At 44.8% G+C, this 21,036-nt stretch overlaps 1 protein-coding gene across 2 annotated transcripts in view; it reads right to left on the bottom strand.

Annotated features, from left to right (window-relative positions):
- Positions 1 to 21,036, bottom strand: part of Plxna2 (plexin A2) — a 202,813-nt gene that overhangs the window by 28,406 nt on the left and 153,371 nt on the right. For both annotated transcript variants that reach the window (XR_009057116.1, XM_057769165.1), the window contains exons 13-15: positions 8,648 to 8,799; positions 2,090 to 2,207; positions 23 to 159 (exon numbers count right to left, since the gene is read on the bottom strand). Coding sequence is in view for 1 of the 2 variants with exons in the window: in XM_057769165.1 (XP_057625148.1) it covers positions 23 to 159; positions 2,090 to 2,207; positions 8,648 to 8,799 (407 nt within the window). In the remaining variant the exon portion in view is untranslated. The remainder of the gene's footprint in view (positions 1 to 22; positions 160 to 2,089; positions 2,208 to 8,647; positions 8,800 to 21,036) is intronic.

The raw sequence follows: 21,036 nt of genomic DNA, 5'->3' as shown, positions 1-21,036 counted from the left end.
TCATCCTTCAAGTTTAACTTACCCATCAAATTTGCAGGTCTGATTGCCCAGGTACACTGCCACACTGCTCCCAGCACCAAGGTAATGGCCTGTGATGGTCACCTTGGTACCTCCTGACTCTGGTCCCCGGATGGGGCTGAGTGACAGCACAGAAGGGTTCTTTGAAAAGAAGAGAAACATTCACAGCTTAGGTCCAAGGCTAGACCTAACAGTAAGAGGGATCATCATCATGCTGGGAGCTAAGGTACTTTTCCTGCCCTTTGTAGTTCCAAACATCACTGCTTTGTCTGGAGGTCTGTTCAGGGAAGGTGAAGGGCTGCCATAGATTGGGATTAATTAACTCCCTGGGGAGTCTTATACTCACAACACTGAAGCGAAGCTGACATGACACTGACTAATTTATCAATTAGTTTGAAAATTGAAAACAATTTGAAAATGCTGCTTAATATAGAGCCTATCCTGATTTCTTTGGCACAAAATCAATAGGACTGAGTAAAATGTTCTTGCTTAGGTTTGGCAGCTGACAGACTGTAGCCTCTATGAATGGTCCATATATATGTCCTTTGTCCTGCCCTAAGCACTGAGGACTTCTGGTGCCATCAGTAAATGTTAAAGATGGCCGTTCTGACCCTTACTGGTGGATGAGACTATCACTTGCTGGCACACTCACTAAGCTGTACATTAAGTCACAGCTTAAAAAAAATTTCTAGCCTATTACACACCAAGGAGTTGACCTAAACCAGAAAGAATTGCTTATGCCTAGTGGGCAGTGGTATGGAAAATGTTTTTTTGTTTGTTTATGGTTTTGTTATCTTGTTAGATAGTCACCTAGCATAGCTCAGGCTGGCCTTGACTTTGAGTGAGACCCTCCTATCTTCACCTCCTGAGGGCTGGGACCAATGGCACAGGGCACCACACATAGCTTGGGAAGTGAATTTAACTTAGTGAGTGGATTCTAATCTGTACCAACTCTTCACTATCCATGGCCCTCAGGTGGGTCATGGGATTATTCTGAATTTCAGTTTGCTCCCTTGTCCATTGAGGAAGGTAAGATGGGCCCTAGGGCCCTTCCCAGTTCTGATATTTACAACTCTCTCCCTATCTTTTCTCTTTGCCCCCCTCCCAACACCTGGGAAGGAAATGAAGTACAGCGGCTGCAGTCAGGCCAATCTGAGAGAGAAAAGTACAAGGGAAAAGGTAGCAATGCCAAAATGAGAACATGGGCCTAGAAGCTCTAGACAAGGTAGTAAAACACGTTTAGGGGAAGAGAATCTTGTGGCTTAATGATTTTTCAACACTCTTAGCAAGGCTGATTTGACCCAATTCACTGTCCTTAACACTTTTTAATGAAGTGCTCAATGTGGAGAGGTTGGTAAGTTTTAGAAAAGGAACTTAAGGGTCCCAACGCAATGTATTGATTCAGGATGAATCGAACCTAGGTAGACTCCAGGGCCTCAGAAACAATTTATTGATTTGGCATGAGTTTAGTGCCAGCCTCACCGGAAGCCTTGGTACCAAAACTGCCTGTTGTTTGAACACAATGAAATGTCTTTGGTCGAGGTGCATATGTGTGCGTAATCATACTGACACATAGAACTGTCAGCTTTTATTTTCCCTCTCCTGGTCTTGAGCACAGAGGTATATCTCTGCCAGATTACAGTGACTCTTCTAACTCTTCCCTTAAAATATCTCATCAAAAACCAAAGTATATGAATAAATATAAATTAGTTAATTAGTCTATCCTCATTAGGCTGAAATTAGACAACAATGTCACACTGGAGGAACAAAAGAGAACCCAGTCTTCCATCTAGAATCTTTTTTCTAAGAAAGCCCCATTTAGAACTCTGAACTATGGTTCTCTGGGACTCTGGGACTCCAAAGTCTCTGGTTTTTCTTTGGTTTGCTTAAAGTCACATGTGACTATTTAACTCCAGAAAGACAGGCTTCTAAGCAGGGAGGCCAAAAATTCCCTTTTATTAGTTGCCAAGGTCTGCCTGGCTGGGAGGGGCAAATGAGATTTTTCTAGAAGTCTGGAGCAAATAAATGTGTGTCCTTGCTGGCTGTGGTCAGCCTTGGTCCCAGTACTTACCACGAAAGTGTATTGCTGGTGGGAATTTGTCATGAACTCTTCGTTGCATTCCCCAATGCACAGGCGTACAGGCCCAGATGTAGCTCCCATAGGGGCATGGCCCATCTCACAGACGATCCTGGGAAGACAGCACACCTTCCAGTGAGAGGCTTGACAAGGCCGCAATCGCTACTCATTTGCTCAGCAGTCAGCGAGTGACCCTTGTCAAAGCGGTGATCATTGTCTTGCTATAGGGCTAGACCATGGTTCAGTTAAGTACCCATGTGACCATTGGTATAGTTCTGGCTGTCTGGGCTTCATCTCATCTGCACAGTGAGAGGTTAGATGTGATTATAAATAAAAAGCTGTGGGTGCTTCTGATATACCATGTAGCTTAATTCTACTACCATTCCCATGAGTATCTAGTGCAGGGTCTCACCATGGATCATTTCTAGGACTGGTGGAATAAATGATGGAGGGGCAGTACTTAGTTGGTGTTTTCTGCTATGCAGCAAGCCAACAACATAGCAGCTCTCCCTAAGATCACAAGTGAGTGATTATTTGTCACACTGGCTGATTCGGCTGTAGTCTCTTTCCTGCAGTGAGTTTTCAATGGGGCTAGATAATCTGGTGAGATAATGTGAGCAGCCAAACAGCATCTCACAGCACAATAGCAGAAGTGCAGGCCCCTGGAAGTGGGTAAAACAGTGGTGGCTGCAAAGTTCATTAGGTGCCAAGTAACACTTAATCAAAGCTGAACATACTTAGTGGGTGACATGGCCTTGGTTAGAAGTCACATCTCACACCGGCAGGTGGGCTGGAGGAAGATGCTCTGTGCTTTCTCTGCAGGTCAGATCAATACCCCCTGGTGATTCCCCTGGCTCCTGAGATAAGTTGCAGAACATTTAAACACTGGCCCCTTAAGTCACAATGCCTTACACAAAGGGTGAGTTACAGGGGATGGGTAGGATTGAGGAAATTAGACTTTGGGGGGGGGAGTCCTTGCCTGGAATACTGGGTCTGGGGTAGGCAGGAGAGGGTCCTACTAGTCTCAGAAAATAGGGGGCCAGGAAAGGAGGAAAGAGAGCCTCTTCTTGCCTCCTGACACTATTTCAGATTGGAAGAGCAGTGTCTGTGCTAAGCTTGCTAAGTGGGGAGTTAGGAAAGCAAATTCCCTTCTCATTAATCTCCTGTATTATCCTGGCACAGTGGGAAGACCTGTGTTTAACAGAGCAATGCTTATCTGAATAGTTTCTCTAGGAAAGAAGGTAACTAAACATTGACTTCATTTCAATGTAATAAAACTTGCATGAAACGGATATCGCGCGCACACACACACACACACACACAGAGAGAGAGAGTGAGAGAGAGAGAGACACGCACGCACCATGCCACTGGTCTCCATCTCCTCCATAACAGTCAATCCTCAATAAGTACTTTGACTCCTGGTAAATATTTACTTAGCATACAATAACCATCTTACTACATTTAGCACATAAGATGTAACAAGAAAGCACTTCATGGAAGAATGTTCTCCCTTACTTTATCTATGAATAAGTAAATTCATTATGAACACACATAAGCATGACAGTAACAATCAATTAGTGTTTAGTATGTTTTCCTACAAAGCTCATTAAGAAGTATCTGAGAAGCTTAATCTAAGGTGCTGTGTTTGTTAATTTTCATGCTGCTACTTGCTTGGAGTAACAACTCAAACACTGTTTTTTGGTGCTGGACTTTGCTTTTGTTTTGGGGTCCCTGACTTTCTACAGTCACTCTTGGACCCCTGAAAGAACGCTGAAGAGTCAGCTAATTCTGGAACACAGTGAATGTGGGGACTGGGAAGCAGATGAGCCTTTCCATTTCTTCTGATCAAGGGCTGGCTCTTTCCTCATTCGTGGTCCGTGTACACTCTTTGGGAGAGATCCAGCACAGGAAGAAAATGAATGTGGAAAAAGGAGGTTGGAGGACATGTGAAAGTTACAGAAAAGACTGAACTATTGCTCTTGGTCCTGTTTCAGAAAAAGGTCTAGCCTGTCCCTTTCAACAGTTCACAGAAGGCTTAGGAATGGGCTGGGCTTCGGAATGTCTTTCTAGGTTCTGAACATTTTCTTGCTTGGGGTTCATATTCTAAAAGCTAAGCCTTATGTGTGGAGCATCTGGGAGAAGAGTGACAGAAGAGATTGGGCCAACCCTAATGTCTGAACTGAGTACCTTCAGCTGGCTTTGAATGCCATGCTTGAATGGGCCTGAGACATGGTGTCCTCATGGAGCAGCTGAGCTCTGTCTCACCTGCAGTGTGACTAGGGAGGGGATTGAGGTCAGCAGCAGGCTATGAACAAGGGTCTGCGTGGCTATGTCTGAGAAGTCAGACTGGAGTTTTCAGGAAATCAGGCAGCACTGTGAATGGAATGGAACTGTCTCCCTCTTTTCCTTTCAACCTGTGAGTCTGATAAGGCAGGGTGTAGAGGATGTGAGTGTTCATAGGATGCCTGTCTTAGCTCAGGGAGATGAGCTACAGAAGAAGTAAGGGTGCTGCAGAAGTGAAAGGGCTATAGAGAAGAAGAAGGATTATGACACAGTTGAATATATAACTTAATGACAAGAGCTATCACTGCTGACAGTAGAGGCAGCTCACAAGATGGAACGCTATGACACATCAATCCTCTGCTCCAGGAAGGGTCTTATTTCAGACTTACAGGCAACCAAGACTCAGGGATACTACATGGCTTATTTAGGGTCACATTCCAGCAAGTGGAGGAGTCCTGACTAAAAGATAGGTGAGCCTCAATTTGAAGTTTGTGCCTTTGATCACTCCATTTTGTGGACACTGGCCTGTCTGTCTATCTATCTGTCTATCTGTCTGTCTGTCTGTCTGCCTGCCTGCCTGCCTGTCTGTCTGTCTATGTATGTATGTATGTATGTATGTATGTATGTATGTATGTATGTATGTATGTATCTATCTATCTATCTATCTATCTATCTATCTATCTATCTAGGACAAAGTCTCACTACATTTTCCAGGCGGGGCTCAAGTTTCTGGATTTAAGCAGTACTCCTGTTTCAGCTTCCCGAGTAAGTAGCTGGATCTACAGACATGTGTCATCACACTTGTCTCAGATGCTGGATTTAATAGAATGCTCTGGATTTTAAGGGAGGGGCAGCATAGGCATTGTAGTAGTGATTGAAGATTTTGGAAAATATAGGAGACATAAGGCTCTGAGAGTTAGTCACTTGATGACTCTTCTTCTTGGCTGTGGACCATTACAGGCAGTGGGTTATATATTGCTGTCTCCCCAGGCCTCATTTATATTATCCGGTTTAATTTCTGGGAGGCTACCCAATTTACAAGTCCTCTGTGTTCCTGGTTGCTCCTAGGCTCCCTATGTATTATCAGGAGGCAATGACTTGCAATGATAAAATTTTACGCTTATAGAATAAGTTGGGTCAAACAACTGTCCAGTTTCCATTTGAAGATTTGACTATTAATTGACAGAAGACTTCTGGAATCATATTAGTGCCACCGATAAATTTCCTAGTTGGGGGGTGAGTGTTGCAGATTCTATGGGTCAGATTGCTCTTGCCTCCTGAGGACCACTTAGGGGGGGATTGTACACATCAGTTGTTCCTGTTTTACAGATGGACCATTTGAGGATCAGGGAGCAAAATGACTTGCCCAGTTCTATTCAGTTCATCAGCAACTGAAATATAGCTTGCCCCCTGTCGCGGCCCCCCTTGTCCAGCAAGGATGACGCGACCACCAGAGCTCTTCTCACTGCAGTTTATTCCAGGACTTTATTCACAGCAATCTTTTCCCTTCTCTCTTCCTCTCTCTCTCTTCCTCTCTCCTATCTCTCCAAGCAAACCTCTCCCAGCCCTTAAGTAGGCATGGGCAACCAACCCCGGATTGCCAGGTGGGCACTGCCCATAGGTCCACGCATATGCAAGCAGCTGACAATCATTGCGTGATAATAGCATAAGTCAGGCCTAGTTGATATTATCACAGAGAGCACACGCTTTCGGGATCGCGGAGGGCGGGAGCCAGCACCATCAGGTGCGACTCCACGCAGCTCTCTACATTGCCATCAGGTGTGGCTTCATGCAGCTCGCTACAGCCCCCCGCCCCCAGGCTCCTGGCACCAGCTCAGTTTTCTTATTATCCCTATACCACACCATGTCCCACAGACATGATGGCTCATTTCCTGAAGCACAGAGATCCAGTACCCATACAGAGGTGTCTGAGTTCACAGATAGAGCTGATGAGACTGAGGTCAGATGAGAGAGCAAGCCCTTGCCTCTGGAGATGCTGAGTTGCAACTTGAACCTGCATTCCACTGCCCAGAAAATGTCCTGTGGCTAAATCATCTTGCCCTCCACAGACATGTGGGGCGTTGATTGCAGGACTAATCAGGGCCTTTAAACCAATATTAACCTAATTGTAGAATGATAGATAGCAGACACAAGCATATGGTGAATCATTACCGCACCCGCTAATCCTGCTTGTGCCCAGGATTCTGTTCTGAGCCCAGTTAGCCAAATTCATCTCTTGCAGACATCTGTAATGATTGCACCTGCTGCTCGCTGCCTAGGATGAAGGCTTAATAATGTTAACAAACTCTGGAACCTTAGGAGTGGTAATGAGCCTGGCACAGCTAGGAGCCAGGCTGTGACCAGTGAGGCTTGGGGTGGCTGGGTGTTGTTCACCGCTTCCTGCCTATTCTGTGGCTCAAACAAGGAAAGGGCAGCTTTCAAGGTCACCATTGACCTCACCATGCCTGGAATGACTGGGTCCCCAAGGTTTTTTGCACAACCGTACTTCCAGTTCATCTGGGTACTTTCCCCCACAGTCCTAGGTCAAGAATTATACTTGATTTCATAAACAGAACTAAAATTTCTGGCAGTCCTTTAGATGAAGGTTAAAGACCAAATGGCTTGCTGAAGTCTCAGGGCTGGCTAGCAGAGGAGCCAATGTCAAAACGATTTAATTCAAGTCTTGGGAAAGTTTTGGGTCTAGCTGCCTCACAATTTACACTCCTCACCCTAAAGTCTGAGTCTTCCAGCAAGAAGACCCCCAAGTGAGACCATGGCAATACCTTGAGGTCTAGGTGGATTTGGGATCTGTGTGGCCAAGTGCCTGGTGCAGTTTGGCAGGGCACAGAACTCTAGACCATGTGACCATGAGGCTTCCTGCAGATAGTCCTGGTTCCCAAGTGTTTACATTTTAATGTGGTCCCACAGACATACTGATGCCTTCCTAATTGCTTTTCTATAGGCCTGGCCACGACTCCCTCAAAGTTCATTCCTTATGAGATAAGGTTGTCAGTGAAGAATCAGAGATCTAGAGAATCTAGAGAATCGGAGGGATCAGGCCAGCTCTATTTCCTCCTCACCTGTGGAGTTCTTACACAGCCCCAAGAGTCTGGGAATTTACCTCTTCTGCCACTGACCCTTCTCTTTGTTATGCTAGATTCTAATCAAGGCCCTTTGAGGTTCAGAGCCATAGGTGATGGATGAGTCATGGAGCATCCAGGCCATGATTGCTGTGTCAGGGAAACAGGCCTGAACTAGGAGTTAGGAGATTTAGGGCTGGATTCTCCCATAGCCTTTACTTCCCAAGGGACTGGAGAAAAATCATTTCATGTTTCCCTAACTTTTGCTCTTGTCAACTTTTACAGTAGTTTACTTGCCAGAGGTTAGAATAATTTTAAAAAAGAGAGAGGGAGAGATAGTGAATAGGAAAGTGTCCTGTAAACTAAAAATTGCTGATAAAAAATAAAGTGATGTCATTTTTATGACTGCCATTGAGAAGTGACTCTCAGAGAAGCCTGAAGCTGCAGAGGAGCAGGGTGGGGGAGAAAAGCCTGAGTTCAAGTCAAGCCCCTATCAGCTCCTGAAACACACAGAGCTGCACACTCAGTGGATGAAGGAGACCTTGACCTAATGTCACATGACAAACCATGAAGAAGGATCTAGTGGCTCCCTTCCCTTGTTACTCCTTCTTCTCACCCCCAGATTCTGGCCTACTTCCTGCCCAACCCCCGGACTATAGTGTCGAAGTGCCTAGGGAACACCCCACATTGGAACATATGTCACTCCTGAGCTCGCCCGCCTGCCCGCCACTACATGCCTATTTTCTAATTTCCAGCTGACATTTCCCTTAGTGAAATAAATGAATCTGCTCCAGTGGAGGCCCTGTTCAGATTAAGCTGCTGTCAGAGCCCCACGCACCAAACAAATTGTTGCCCACAGCCTACCCTGTAGGATGCATTTCAATGGGGTTAGGCTAGGAGGAGGGGCCAAGAGATCCCAGAGGGGCTTTCACCATTCATGCTAGCAGGCAGGCAAAGACTAAATGAGGGGCAGCATGGGCACCTGGCACCTTGATGCCTGAGGAGACTAGGTACAGGGAAGCAACTGGAACAAGGCTCTCTGAGGGCAGAACCACGCTGGAAAGACCTCTTGGGGGCATTTTCCACAGGAGGAAGTGATGTGAAAGGTGCTTGGGGAGCCCCAGAGAAGAAAGTACAAAGACTCTCTACTCTGAAGCTCACACGGACGAAGACCAGCAAGTGGACTCACTGCTCAGCGATGATGTATTCCCCTGGCAGGGGTGTGCAGGGTACTCCAGCCACCTGCACATGATGAGCGATCTCAGAAAAGTCCAAGCCCAGGTTCACTCCATGGATGGTCACACGAGTCCCTCCTTCAGGTGGTCCTGATACTGTCAAAATCTGTAGGAGGGAGGAAGGGTTATCCACTGACTGAGTCATCCACAGGAATAGAACAAGGTTTCCTTCCCTCCCCAAGAGCTTAGGGACTATGACGAGACTCCTAGAATATGAGTGTCTTCTTTTCAGCTTGTGCAGAATACTGATAACTTCTGTTTTACACTACTTCCTTGGATCACTCACCCATCTATCCATCCACCCGCCCATGCACCCATTCATCCATCCATTAAAACAACAACAACAACAACAGAAAGTTCTGAACTCTCATAAGAACATCCCTGATTTATGTCCATCTCTGTTTCACTAGCTGATCAAGTCACATAATCTCTGCGAACTTCAGGTCTTTTTCTGTGAAGAGAATATTACCATGTTTACCAAGCTTTAGTGAGCATGGAAAACCCAAACAGCATTAGTTCTTGAAGTTCTAGGAGGCTTTGCAACTATGACACTGTTGTTATTGCTACTTCTGTGCTAGACCCTGAAGGATACAATGGTGAACACAGTGCAGATTTGTCCTCAGGGAACTTATAGTCTGGAAGTAAATGATAACAGAGACTAATGAATGGTTCTAGTCCGGGGCAGACAGATCCACAGGAAAAGCAGTGGGCATTTGGAGCAGGTGGGGACTGGATGGCTGAGGAGAACATCACATATTCAGAGTGCTTACCATAGTTTCTCACAATACATGTTAGAGCCAAGAAGTGTCTTTAGATTTTACAAACCTTTGCTGGCTTCCTGCTAGCAAGGATCATTTATTTACTTATTCATTCCTTAATTTCAGTTGCCAAATGATGATTTATCTCATTTTGCTTTAACCCAAAAAGAAGAGTGGCAGAATGAGAACACCAAAGTATACACTTCTCTGGAATCTAGTCAATCCTACTGAACATGTTCATGCTTTTAAGTCTGCAGTTACCTGAAGTGGGAAGTGATTAGCTAATCCTGATCCTGAGAGAACTCAGTTCCAAGGGACAGAGGAATTCATAATTGTCAACCTTGGATCTTATTCTAAGATTGTCATTTTATAGAGAGAAGAATGAGTGCTAGAGATGTTGGATGAATCCAAAATCTCAGGCAACTTGTACACAGCAGTAAAAGGGTGACTGTTTCCATGACATTATAAGAAAGGCAAGACTTGATTGAGACCAATAGTCCACCACGACCCCAGGATGGTTCCCCTGGGCAGAGACACACTGCCTTTGTGTTTTTGGACATGAACAGTCTCCTTAAGACTGTACATGCTGGTTGTCTTAGTTGGGATTTTTATTGCTGTGATGAAACACCATGACCAAAAGCAAGTTGGGAAGGAAAGGGTTTATTTTGATCACAGTTCTACATTATCAAAAACAGTGAGGGTAGGAACTCAAACAGGGCAGCAACCTGGAGGCAGGAGCTGATGCAGAGGCCATGGAGCGGAGCTGCTTTCTGGCTTGTTCTTCATGGCTTGCTTAGCCTACTTTCTTATAGAACTCAGGACCACCAGCCATAATGGACTGGACCCTCCCCTATCAACCACTAATTAAGAAAATACCTTATAGACTTGCCTACAACACAATCTTATGGGGGTATTTTCTCAATTGAGGCTCTCTCTTTTCAGATGACTTTAGCTTATATCAAGTTGACATAAAATCATCCAACACAATTGACTTCTGTTAGGACTGGAACAGCAGTCATTATGGGTGATAATGTGGGATGCCCTTCTGTATGCTGTGAATATGTCTTATTACCTTTTGTTAACAAAGAAGCTGATTTGGCTGGGCAGTGGTGGCACAGGCCTTTAAGCCCAGCACTCGGGAGAGAGAGAGAGAGAGACAGTGGATCTTTGTGAGTTCGAGGCCAGCCTGGTCTATACAGTAAGTTCTAGAAGAGCTAGGGCTGTTACACAGAGAAACCCACCAGAGAAGCTAGGGCTGTTACACAGAGAAACTCTGTCTTGAAGGGGAAAAAAAAAAGCTGATTTGGACCATAGTCAATCAGAATATAACTAGGCAATCCAAGCAGAGAGACAGGGAAAAAAAGGGTGGAGTCAGGGGAGATGCCAGCAACCACTGGAGAAGCAAGACATGAGGTAATACAACAGCCACATGGTAAAATATAGAATAATAGAAATGGGTTAATTTAACTTGTAAGAGCAAGTTAGTAATAAGCCTGAGATAATAAATCAAACAGTTGTAATTAATATTAAGCCTCAGTGTGGTGATTCAGAAACTGGTTGGCAGGAGAGAAACCTCCAGTTACAGGGTGAGTTTAGGTGAAAAGGGCAATCCTCCTCTGGTGATGGAGATACTCTGAATCTTGTCACCCTTTCAGACATGGACCCTATGGCCTAGCCAGCAAATAAGAGTGGGGTTAGCTCTCCCTACCTCATCACTGGTTGCATGATAATCAGACTTTGCCTTAGTGTTGCAAGGTACCAAGCTAGAACTGATTGAGTCTGCTGACTTCCCTTCCATTTCTATGGGCCTTCAGTGGTACTGCTTTCTGAATCTTGCCTGCAAGGCCCCGAGAACACTGTTCTGGAAACTGATTTTGCTCACTGTCATCTTGTCTGTGACTCTGAATCCCTTTTCTTGGAATAAAATATTCCACCTTATAAATAAAACTAAACACATGGAGTAGATCATGGGAGAAATCACCAAGGAAACTCATGGGCATATCTATGTGTTAGGGGGATGTAAAAGAAGGAAGGACAGACAGTGTGGAGGAGAAAAGGCTTGCAGGAGTAGGAGCCTCTGTGGTTCTTCCATCCTTGGAAACGAAAATGTCCAAGAACAGTGTGCTCTGCATATTCTGCTTGGCCCTGGCGCAGTTTTTCAGAGGCCAAGGATCCTGCCTTGGGAGAAAGACCCTTGTCATGAGAGGTGGGGGAAGGAGCTGCTTCTACCTTTGCAGGAGAGCATCAATAGGAGAACATACATTCTAGCTCCTGGTTCTGTTGGATCCATTTGCATTGGGTTCCCGGTGTCCCACCCACCTCCACCCCAACCCCAGCACCTGCATGGCAGGAATCCACCTACTTAACAGGTTGGACAGAACCATGCTGGTTGTTTCCTTTCCTTGGTTCCTTTCCTCCCACTTTTATTTTTTTAAAAAAACATATACTCTTTTGCTCACTGCAGTTAATTACAACCTTTCAGAAAAAAAAAAAAAACTCGTGAAATGAAATCTTTCTGGAAAGCCTAAAAATACTCTCGTCTTGCAGGTAGCATATGCATACTCTGCCTTGGAAAGGTTTCATAGTGTAGCTCTCCTGTTGTTCAGCCGTGACAGCAGCTTCTTCCAACACGAAGCGTTAGACACAGGTACAGGTACTGGGCTGCAGGGTCAGTCTGTTAGCACAGAGCTGCTCAGAAGCGTAAATCAGCATAGAGAAGACGTTTGGGTAAATTATAAGCAAGTGTTGTAATCTTGGCATGAAGGTATATGTCAAAGATATGTGTGAGTCCAGCTATCTGCTGCTGGTGTACAAATTGGAACCTTTGCTGATTATCACACCAGATCCCCAGGCTTGGGAAATGCCAAGGAAACTGGGTCTTCGGGAGAGTACTATTTTAATCTTTTTTTTTTAAAGTAACTTTTTTTCCCATTTATTTACACACCAACCAATTTCCCTTCCTTCTCTGCTTCAGTCCCCTCCCATTTCCCACCTACCCCCTCCCCATCCACTCCTCCTCCATCTCCATTCAGAAAGGAATGGGCCTCTGGTTTTTGCACAAAGCATGGTGCTTCAAATTGGGGCAGGGTAGAGCTCCTCCCCAGGAAATCTCGTGAACTTGAGGCCAGGTAATCCAGCATGAGAAAGAGGTTACCAAAAGCAAGTTAAGCACCAGGGAGCGGTCCTGCTCTCATCGTTAGAAGCCTTACTAAGAGACCAAGTTACACTCACATTGTCACACACATGCAGAGGGCCTCGGTTGATCCCATTCAGGCTCCCTGACTGTAGATAACAAGGAGGTTCCAAAGAGGGATGCATGGATTTCCCAGGGAAGGGGAAGTAGAAAAGATCTCCTGGATAAACTGGGGGTGGGAGTTGGGGGGATGGAGGGATAGGAACTAGAGGGAGTGGCTTGGGTGGGCTGAGAGTCTTTGTTTTTTTATGGACTACCTCTCATAGCGTCATCACTCGGGATATGTGGCCCAATAGTTCACAGTAAAGAACAGCTAAGCAGTACCCAGTCTTGAGGTTAAAGAAATACATAGATTACAGTTTTGATTAAAACAAAAATTACTTGGAAAAGTTTGGATTTCCAAAATATAGATGAATATCTGTGATCATCTGACTTGCAGAAGGGTTCCCGAGGCGCCCACTACTGATGACTTCCAAATCTCTGTTCAGTCAGCTCATACCTCTCTCCTGAGCTTCACAGCCATATATCCAACTGCTACAGGACATCTCCACTTCCACCTGAATGTCTGCCAGGTGCCTCAGGTTTCATAATGTCTAAAAATGAACTCTTAATTTTTCTTCCTTCTACCAAGGCCCAATTATCCTCCCAGATTTTCTTTCAAGGTAAATGGGATCACTAAGCTCCTGGCTAGAAATTTTGCAAGCGTCTTTGATAGTTACTTTTCCTTCATCTGTCGTGTATAATTAACAAGGTCAAGGTCCTTTCAGTTCTCACTTAAGTAGGCTTCATTATCTCACTCACTCTGAGGTTACCCATGTTCCTCCACGGAGGTCTCACAGCTGCCAAGGGTTCTAGCCGCTTTACCGAGACAAAGTTCCCCTCGATTCTGGTCTCCCTTACCCTTTCAGATGTATCTTCCATTCTATCATATGCCCTCTGCGTCCTACCAGAGATCAGTGGTTCCTATACAAGGTGCACTTTAAAAAACCTCGGTGTCATGGCTGGAGAGAGGGCTCAGCTGATCAAGCCAAAGTTTGATTCCCTTTACTCACAGTGGGTGGCATACAATGTCTTGTAACTTAACTGGACCTTCAGGGGACCTGACATCCTCTTATGGCTTCTGTAGGTTTCTTTATGCACACACATGTGTGCATGTGCACCCCCCCCCCAAAACCCTTAAAGATGTTCTATGTCTTTCAATGCATTTGCTTTTCCTCAGTTCAAAAGTCAGAAAGGCCCAGGTTGGCAGTCTGTACTTAGAACAAAGCAAAAGAGGAAAGCACCCCATAGAAACCCATCTATCCAACAAAGAGGACCCTAAGAGAAACATACATGGATCTAATTTACATGATAAGTAGAAAAAGACAAGGTCTTCTGAGTAATTTGGGAGCATGGGGGATCATGGGAGAAGGTAGAAGGGGAAAGGAGAGGAAGGGAGGGGAACAGAGAAAAATATATAGTTCAATAAAAACAATTTAAAAAGAAAAACAAAGAAACCGGTCTATCAGAATCTTTTCAGATGTCTGAGAAGAGTACAAGGCCATGATATCTATATGGTGCCCCGAGTCACAAGAATCTGGCATGCACATAGTTATTCTTTACCAGAACTAACTGTGCAGGGTACAGGGAAGAAGCCTGGCGAGAAAGATCTGGTGTTCAGAGAAAGAAATAATAACACCTCTCCAGGACAATATTTCAAACTAGGCAGCTGGTAAGTTCGCAGGTTCCTCCCCAGTGAGACTCTGTCCTCAGGGCTGTTTTCAGAAGTAGCATGGAATTTCAGGATGCCAGCGACATTTCAGTGTGCTCCAATGCTACTGGCAGGTAGATTTATGTATGGGTTTATAGAGGCAAACTGCCTAAGTGTCCAGTTACTGCCTGCAAAAGCCCAGGAAAGGCCTTCCTGATCAAAAGGAGCAGTGTGGCTTCAGGGGAAGGTAAGAGGGTGGTCAGAGGGTAGCAGAGTAATACTGAAGCCCGCACTGACACAGAATAAACTCAGACATGGCTGGGGTGTTAGACATATTTACCTATCTTGGCTTCTGGTTTCAGATGGCCTGTGTACTTCTGACTGCTCTGGGGTAAGAAGTGAGACCTTCTGGTACCCAGGGAGTATCTGCAGCAATAAGAGATCAGGTAGCCCCTGGTGTCTGGCAGTCCTGAGATTTGGAAAGCAGCTCTGATGCTCCTGAGCTATGTGACCTTGAACATATTCATCTGAAAAATGATGATCTTGCTGGCTTCAAGGGGAGGATGCCAGGATTAAGTTAGCTAATATTTGGAAGGCTCCAGCATGTTAGTTCAGAGAGCAGGGCATAACAATGTATAATTCCCAGCTCTGTGCTTCCCTACACAAAGGACTTACAGATGAGAAGAGCATTGCATATAGGGAGAAGCTAAGAGATGGTATAAATTTTCCTGTTTATCTGGAAGGAGAACTTGTGAATCAAGGAGTCCATGACAGATGCTGAGTGACCAGGTGGGAGAATACCTTAGAACTTTCTGGCAGGATAAGCTTAGCCAGAAAGTGGTGGTGCTGAGGACAGGACCTTGGGGACCACCTCAAAGACTATGGCCTGGCAGGATTTTCACTGCCCATTTCACCATACTGCCTAGCTCAGATCATCAACAAATATCCCCAGTTCCTGTTAATAAGAAATGCTTGTCTGTATCAAATTCTAGAACAAATTGTGTTCTTTAACTGTGACTGGAAGAAGGGGGTGCCGAAGTGTTGCTTGGGAGTGTATTCCTACTTTAGTGTATTCCTGCAACCACTCAGAACACCTTCCTATAATCCTCTTATTTTAATTTAATCCAGTTTCTAATTTGGTTCTTCATGGAATGGAGAACTGAGCAGATAGCTCCTCATCAAATATCTTTCAGAGACTGAAGAAAGAAATTACACTCCCTGGCCTTTGCCTTTGTAATGCTGTCTGCAAGGCCTCTGAAGAGTTTTGGAACCTTTTGCTCAGGGAGTGGGAGGTGTATTCTTTGCTCTGGATCCTGGTGTTTCTGTCTTCTCTGGGGCAGAGTGACCCACTCAAGGCTGAGGTTTGAGTGAGTGCCTAAGTAATCAATGTGCAGTCAGGAGGGCCTGTGATTACATCATTTCTTTGCTTTTCATACACACCATGCATGAGACTTGTTGTGGGCAGTCTCTAGCAGAAGGTAAACCTTGGGCATCTTTCCTATGCCTTGTGTTGTTTTTCTCCTTGAGGTTTCTTTCCCCATTTAGGGAACTTTTGTTACGGGGTTCTCTCCTTTCTTAAGAACTCTGTATTTGTGTGTGCGTGCGTGTGCATGCTCGTGTGTGTGCGTGTGCGCGCATGTATGCTTTCTTTCGGTCAGGCTCTCATCCATGTAACTCAGGCTGGCTTTGAACCTTTGGAGATACTCCTGTCTCAGACTCCTGAGCACTAGTATCACAGGCAGGTGCCACCAAATTTACTCTATATTTGTATTTTAGTGGGGTTTTAAGTTATCCTGTCACCTGAAGATGATTGGTATCTAGTTATAGAGGGGAAAGGTAGCCTGTGTTTTGCAGGATCTAAGAGAAATGCTTTAGGGTTCAGTCTAGAAGCCAGAAACTCTCTCAAACATGAAGTAGCTTATCCAAGCCCTTGCCATGCACCTATTGATTAGCATGTGTTAAAACCAGGATAATGAAGATGGGCTTGGATAAGCCACTTCATGCCAAGACACTAGCCTGTCTTGGGCACAGCTCATGGGCTCACAGTAGATGACTAATGAGAAACTTCTGATTTCTTTTTTCTGGATCCTCCAAAGCTTTTGGAGCATTTGGTTTGGTGATCCTCTTCTCTACAGGCTCAGACCTACCTTACACAGCTATACAGTCAAATGGAGCCCTGGTGAGCACCCTAGAAGCATTTCAGCTCAGTTCCTAGTCTTTCTGGACTCTGTCATGTTTGTTTTCCTTTGCGGTGCCATGACTGGAAGCAGCACAGTGATGTTATAACTGCCCTCATTCTTGCAGCCACTAATTGAACATTTCGAGGGAACTGCCACAAAGTTGCTCAGGGGCAAGACTAGCAGATGCGGCTGATTAATTACAGCTGGGGGATCTAAAGGGCTGCAGGAGGAAGCAGAGTGGGAGGTGCTGGAGGTCCTAGGGGCTTGCCAGCTGGGGAAAGTGGTTAGACTGGTTGCCTGGAACCACAGACTCCGGCAGGCCTGGGTGGGGCCTTGGAGGGGCAAGGTATGGGCCTCCCTCAGAGTCAGATGAGCTTGATGAGAGATTCCTAAAACTTGATTGCACCATAGAACACTGTCTTCCTTAGGCCTGTCTCCTGACTTATAGGCACAAGGAGAAATAAGACATACTGTCCATCATCTCCCGGAGATGGGAGATTTCTTCACTTATGAAGTGCTCAGAATGAGACAGAAATTGTACCTAGGTCGTTAAATATTGTATCCTACTTAGGGCTCAAAATAAGTTACCATTTCACAGGTATGGAATAGCATTCCAGGGAGTTTAAGTAACCAGCTCAAGGTTGTACAGGGAATGACAGAATGCACTGGAATTGTCCAACATTGTATTTAGTATCCCTGTGACAAAGTCTGAGCAAACTGTCCCCAACCCTGCAGAGATCAAGTCATCAAATATGAGCCTCTGCTTTCACCTCTTTTGCTCAGCAACAGCCTCTTTCTCTTGGCTGAGGTTGTGCCTCCCTGCTTTACCATGAGTCCCGTTGTTGGCTTTGGTGTTCACTGTTTTTCCTTCTGCTCTCCCCTGCTTTGTGCTTCCCACCATCCATCTTCCTTCTCCCTGTTCATACTCCTAATTTGGTTTGTCCCATCCTCTCTACTCATATGCGCCTGGCCTCCCAAGTTAATGCTGAGAGTGGACCTTCTGGCTTTCTTCCCATCTTAGCAGAGGCTGGAAGAGCTTGGATTCAGCTCCTTTCTCTCTTCTGTCTCTAGGTACAGAATAATATTCATTTAAGTGAGCTTAAGAGAGATAGCAAGGACGACACCCAGGTCAAACAAGGGGTGGGTTGTTGTAGAATATTATTTAACTATGTAAAGATGTGTTACATTTGATTATGCTACAGAATATTACTTTAACTGTGTAAAGGTGTGTTACATTTGTTCATGCTGCATTTGTTATATAAGGATGTGTGTTTAATTATGTGAAGATGTGTTACATCTGTTTCACCTTGCCTGCCTAAGGCACCTGATTGGTCTAATAACAATGAACAGAGCTGGGTGTGGTGGCACGTGCCTTTAATCCCAGCACTCAGGAGGCAGAGGCAGGTGGATCTCTATGAGTTTGAAGTTAGCCTGGTCTTCAAGAGCTAAGTCCAGGACAAGCTCCAAAGCTACAGGGAGACCCTGTCTCAAAAAAATAAATAAATAAAAAACAAAACAAAACAAAGAGCTGAGAAGCCAGTAGCTAGGCAGAGAAAGGATAGGCAGAGCTGGCAGGCAGAGAGAATAACTAAGAGGAGAAATCTAAACTGGGGGAAGAATGAGGAGGAAAGAGGAAGAACCTGGAGCCAGAAGCCAGGGAGCCTCCACCCAGCAGCCACGAAAGTAAGATAAAAAGAATGAAAGGTAAAAAAGCTCTAAGGCAAAAGGTAGCTAATGAGAAACAGGTTAATTTAAGTTAAAAGAGCTGGCCAGAAATAAGTCTAAGCTAGGTCGAGTATTCATACCTAAAAAGAAGTCTCTGTGTCATGATTTGGGAGCTGGTTGGTGGCCCCCAAAGAGGGGGTGGGGCTCTTGAGTCAAGCAGCTGAGGGCTAAACAAACTACTGATGTAACATCAAGAAAGCTGCCACTTTTCACAACCTTCATCTTTAAAATGGGCTTAATTAGAACTATCAATCAGTATTGCATTCAGTGAACGTAGCTATTATTTTTCTTATCACCATCTGAGAACTAACAAATTCATGCAGAGACAAGGCTAGCTTAGGACTGAAGGAAAAATGGCTTTACTTTTTATGAACTTCCTAGGCAGATGGGCAGGGACTTGATCCAAGTACACATCCTGCCTTGTGGCATTTGATGCTGCCTCTGTGACCTGTGCACTCCTTGCTATAGTTTCTGTGGTGTCAATCTCCTTTTCTGAGGTTACAGGAAGAAGGAGAGACTGAAGTCAGAACTTTTGGGTCAGGGTGGGGACATGGGGAGAAGTATTCCCAACTGTATATTAGATACTCTATGTCAAAGACTGGTTCTAGGAGCAGACAGATGGATGTGTGTTGGTATATAATCAGCTCTTCCTTCTCCATAATCTTTTCTCCTTTGCTGTAGCATTGTGCTCTTGATGATGCTGCTGACTGTACACATTCAAGTTTTTATTCTACCCTGGTTCCCAAACACATCTAGACACTGAGCCCTTGACAGCAAATGATCATGTACTTTTCCACGTTTGTGTGCACACATGCATGTGTGTGTGTGTGTGGTGCATGCATGCCTGTGAGCACACATTCTTCACAATCACGAGAGCTGGTGAGGAGCTCTGCAGGAATCTATGGTTTCAATGGTGCCAGCTCTCCGGCCTGGGGTGACTCCTTCCTAGTGCTGTCTTAGCTGATAGTACATTCAAAACCTAATTGTTATCTCAGCAGAGTAACTCCATTATTCATCTTGACACCATCCCCCGTTAGCTGTTTGTTGCAGTGATGTTATATTAATGAGGCCTGCAAATAAATGAACAGGAGATCAGAGTGCTGGCTTGTTTCTCAGGAAAGCTGGCTGACTTCTTTATTGGTAACTTTCCAGTGAGTCACTCCAGCTCTGAGCAGGTGGATTTTGGTCTTTCTTAAAAATATGTGGTGAAGCTGTTTGGTTAAACACTTAACTGTCCCAGCCTCTTAAGCAGTTCCATAGATGCATTAGCATCTGAGAGAGTTTGGTAAAAGCAATCTCCTTGAAATTATTTGGCACATGGAAAGCAGGAGCAACAGGAAGGATGGGTCGCCTCAAACTGGTACAATATCAAAAATTATCTATCCTTAGTTTTGGAGGACAATATATACTTGATTTTCTTTCTATCCCAGTTACATTTACCGGAGATAGGTTAAAAAGATTTTCTATTCCATAAGCATGAACTAGTGAGGCTGGAGAAGTTACTGAGGTTGACAGTTTTACAAGTGAATTTATGCAGTTGTCAGTGAAGAATTGCCTGGTGTCAGTGCATGTGGTTTTAGGAACACACAGACATATTCTTTCAGATTTCAAGCGTGGTAGGTTTTCAGTCACCGGCTGAGGTGCTACCTCTGTGATTCCTTCTGTTTCTCAAGACTTCTGTGCCCTGCTTAGCCTGACCTTTGTCCCCGCCTGCAGGTGCACACCATCTGGGTTCTATCCTATGGGTTCTCCCACTAGATAGAGATGTCTCAGAGGTCAGATCTCCACCCAGGGGACCTAAGATTCACTTCGACCACTATTGCACTGGAGAACAAAGACCAAGAACAACTCCATGTCACATAACACTTGGGGCATTAAATAAAAGACTATGCCTGAAGGAAAAATTATGGTTTCCTTATCAAGCTCACATGTACCCCAAATTTCCAGACTGTTTCACATACTCATAGAAAGGAGGTTGAACCTGATTATGTGTAGGAAGACAATTAAGTACAGGTAACTAATTCCAAAGGATGCTGAAGTACTCAGATGTCTGACATCTGTTGGTGTCTTCCAAGAGGGTCTGACATCAGATGGACACAGGATACCCTCTGCTGCAATGACAACAGAGGCCTAGTTTTCAACCTCTGTATTGCTGCTAACCAGATGACTTTGGGGACATTATTGATTTTCCCAAGCACCATTCCCCTACTTCTTACAATAATTACAGCCATCTTGTTTGGAGGGTGAGAATGAATGATCTAAAGAACAGGGTGATATAAAATGAAAGCTATCATGATAGTCAAGCCCCAAATTAGAATTTTGGTTCCTGCTGTCTGAGGTTGTGCCTTCCTTAGCTCTGGATACACCACTCAGCTGTAGTCCTGTTTTTACAGAAGACAGTGGCCAAAGGTGTGGGTTAGAAGTTCCTTTCCTACGCTCTTTAGAGGGAGTAAAATGACCTATGGAGAAAGTACTTTCCAGTATCATCCAAGTAGCCAGTGTTCAAGATTGGGGCTGTGCTGGGAAAACTCTGTCTTTCCAGGTTTCAGTCAATCCTGTGGCAACCTCCTACTTAAGCAGTGTCTGGTATGCATTGGTAACCAAGTAAACATTCTTTGGAGGGAGAATTTATTTCTCAGTGAGCTGTGACATTCTTTCTTAGCATTCTCATTTTATTGGGCTGGATTCTCCCCTTTATATGGTGAAGTTCTGATTCCTCACACCATTACAGATACACAGAGAGAATGTCATCACGTGAACATGAGGAAGAGGTTGGGTGACAAATATATAAGCTGGG

Source organism: Chionomys nivalis, chromosome 5 (genome assembly GCF_950005125.1).
Source record: "Chionomys nivalis chromosome 5, mChiNiv1.1, whole genome shotgun sequence".
In the NCBI taxonomy this organism is placed as follows: domain Eukaryota; kingdom Metazoa; phylum Chordata; class Mammalia; order Rodentia; family Cricetidae; genus Chionomys; species Chionomys nivalis.
Note: the sequence above shows the minus strand (reverse complement) of the source record. Positions and strands in the feature narration are given on the sequence as shown.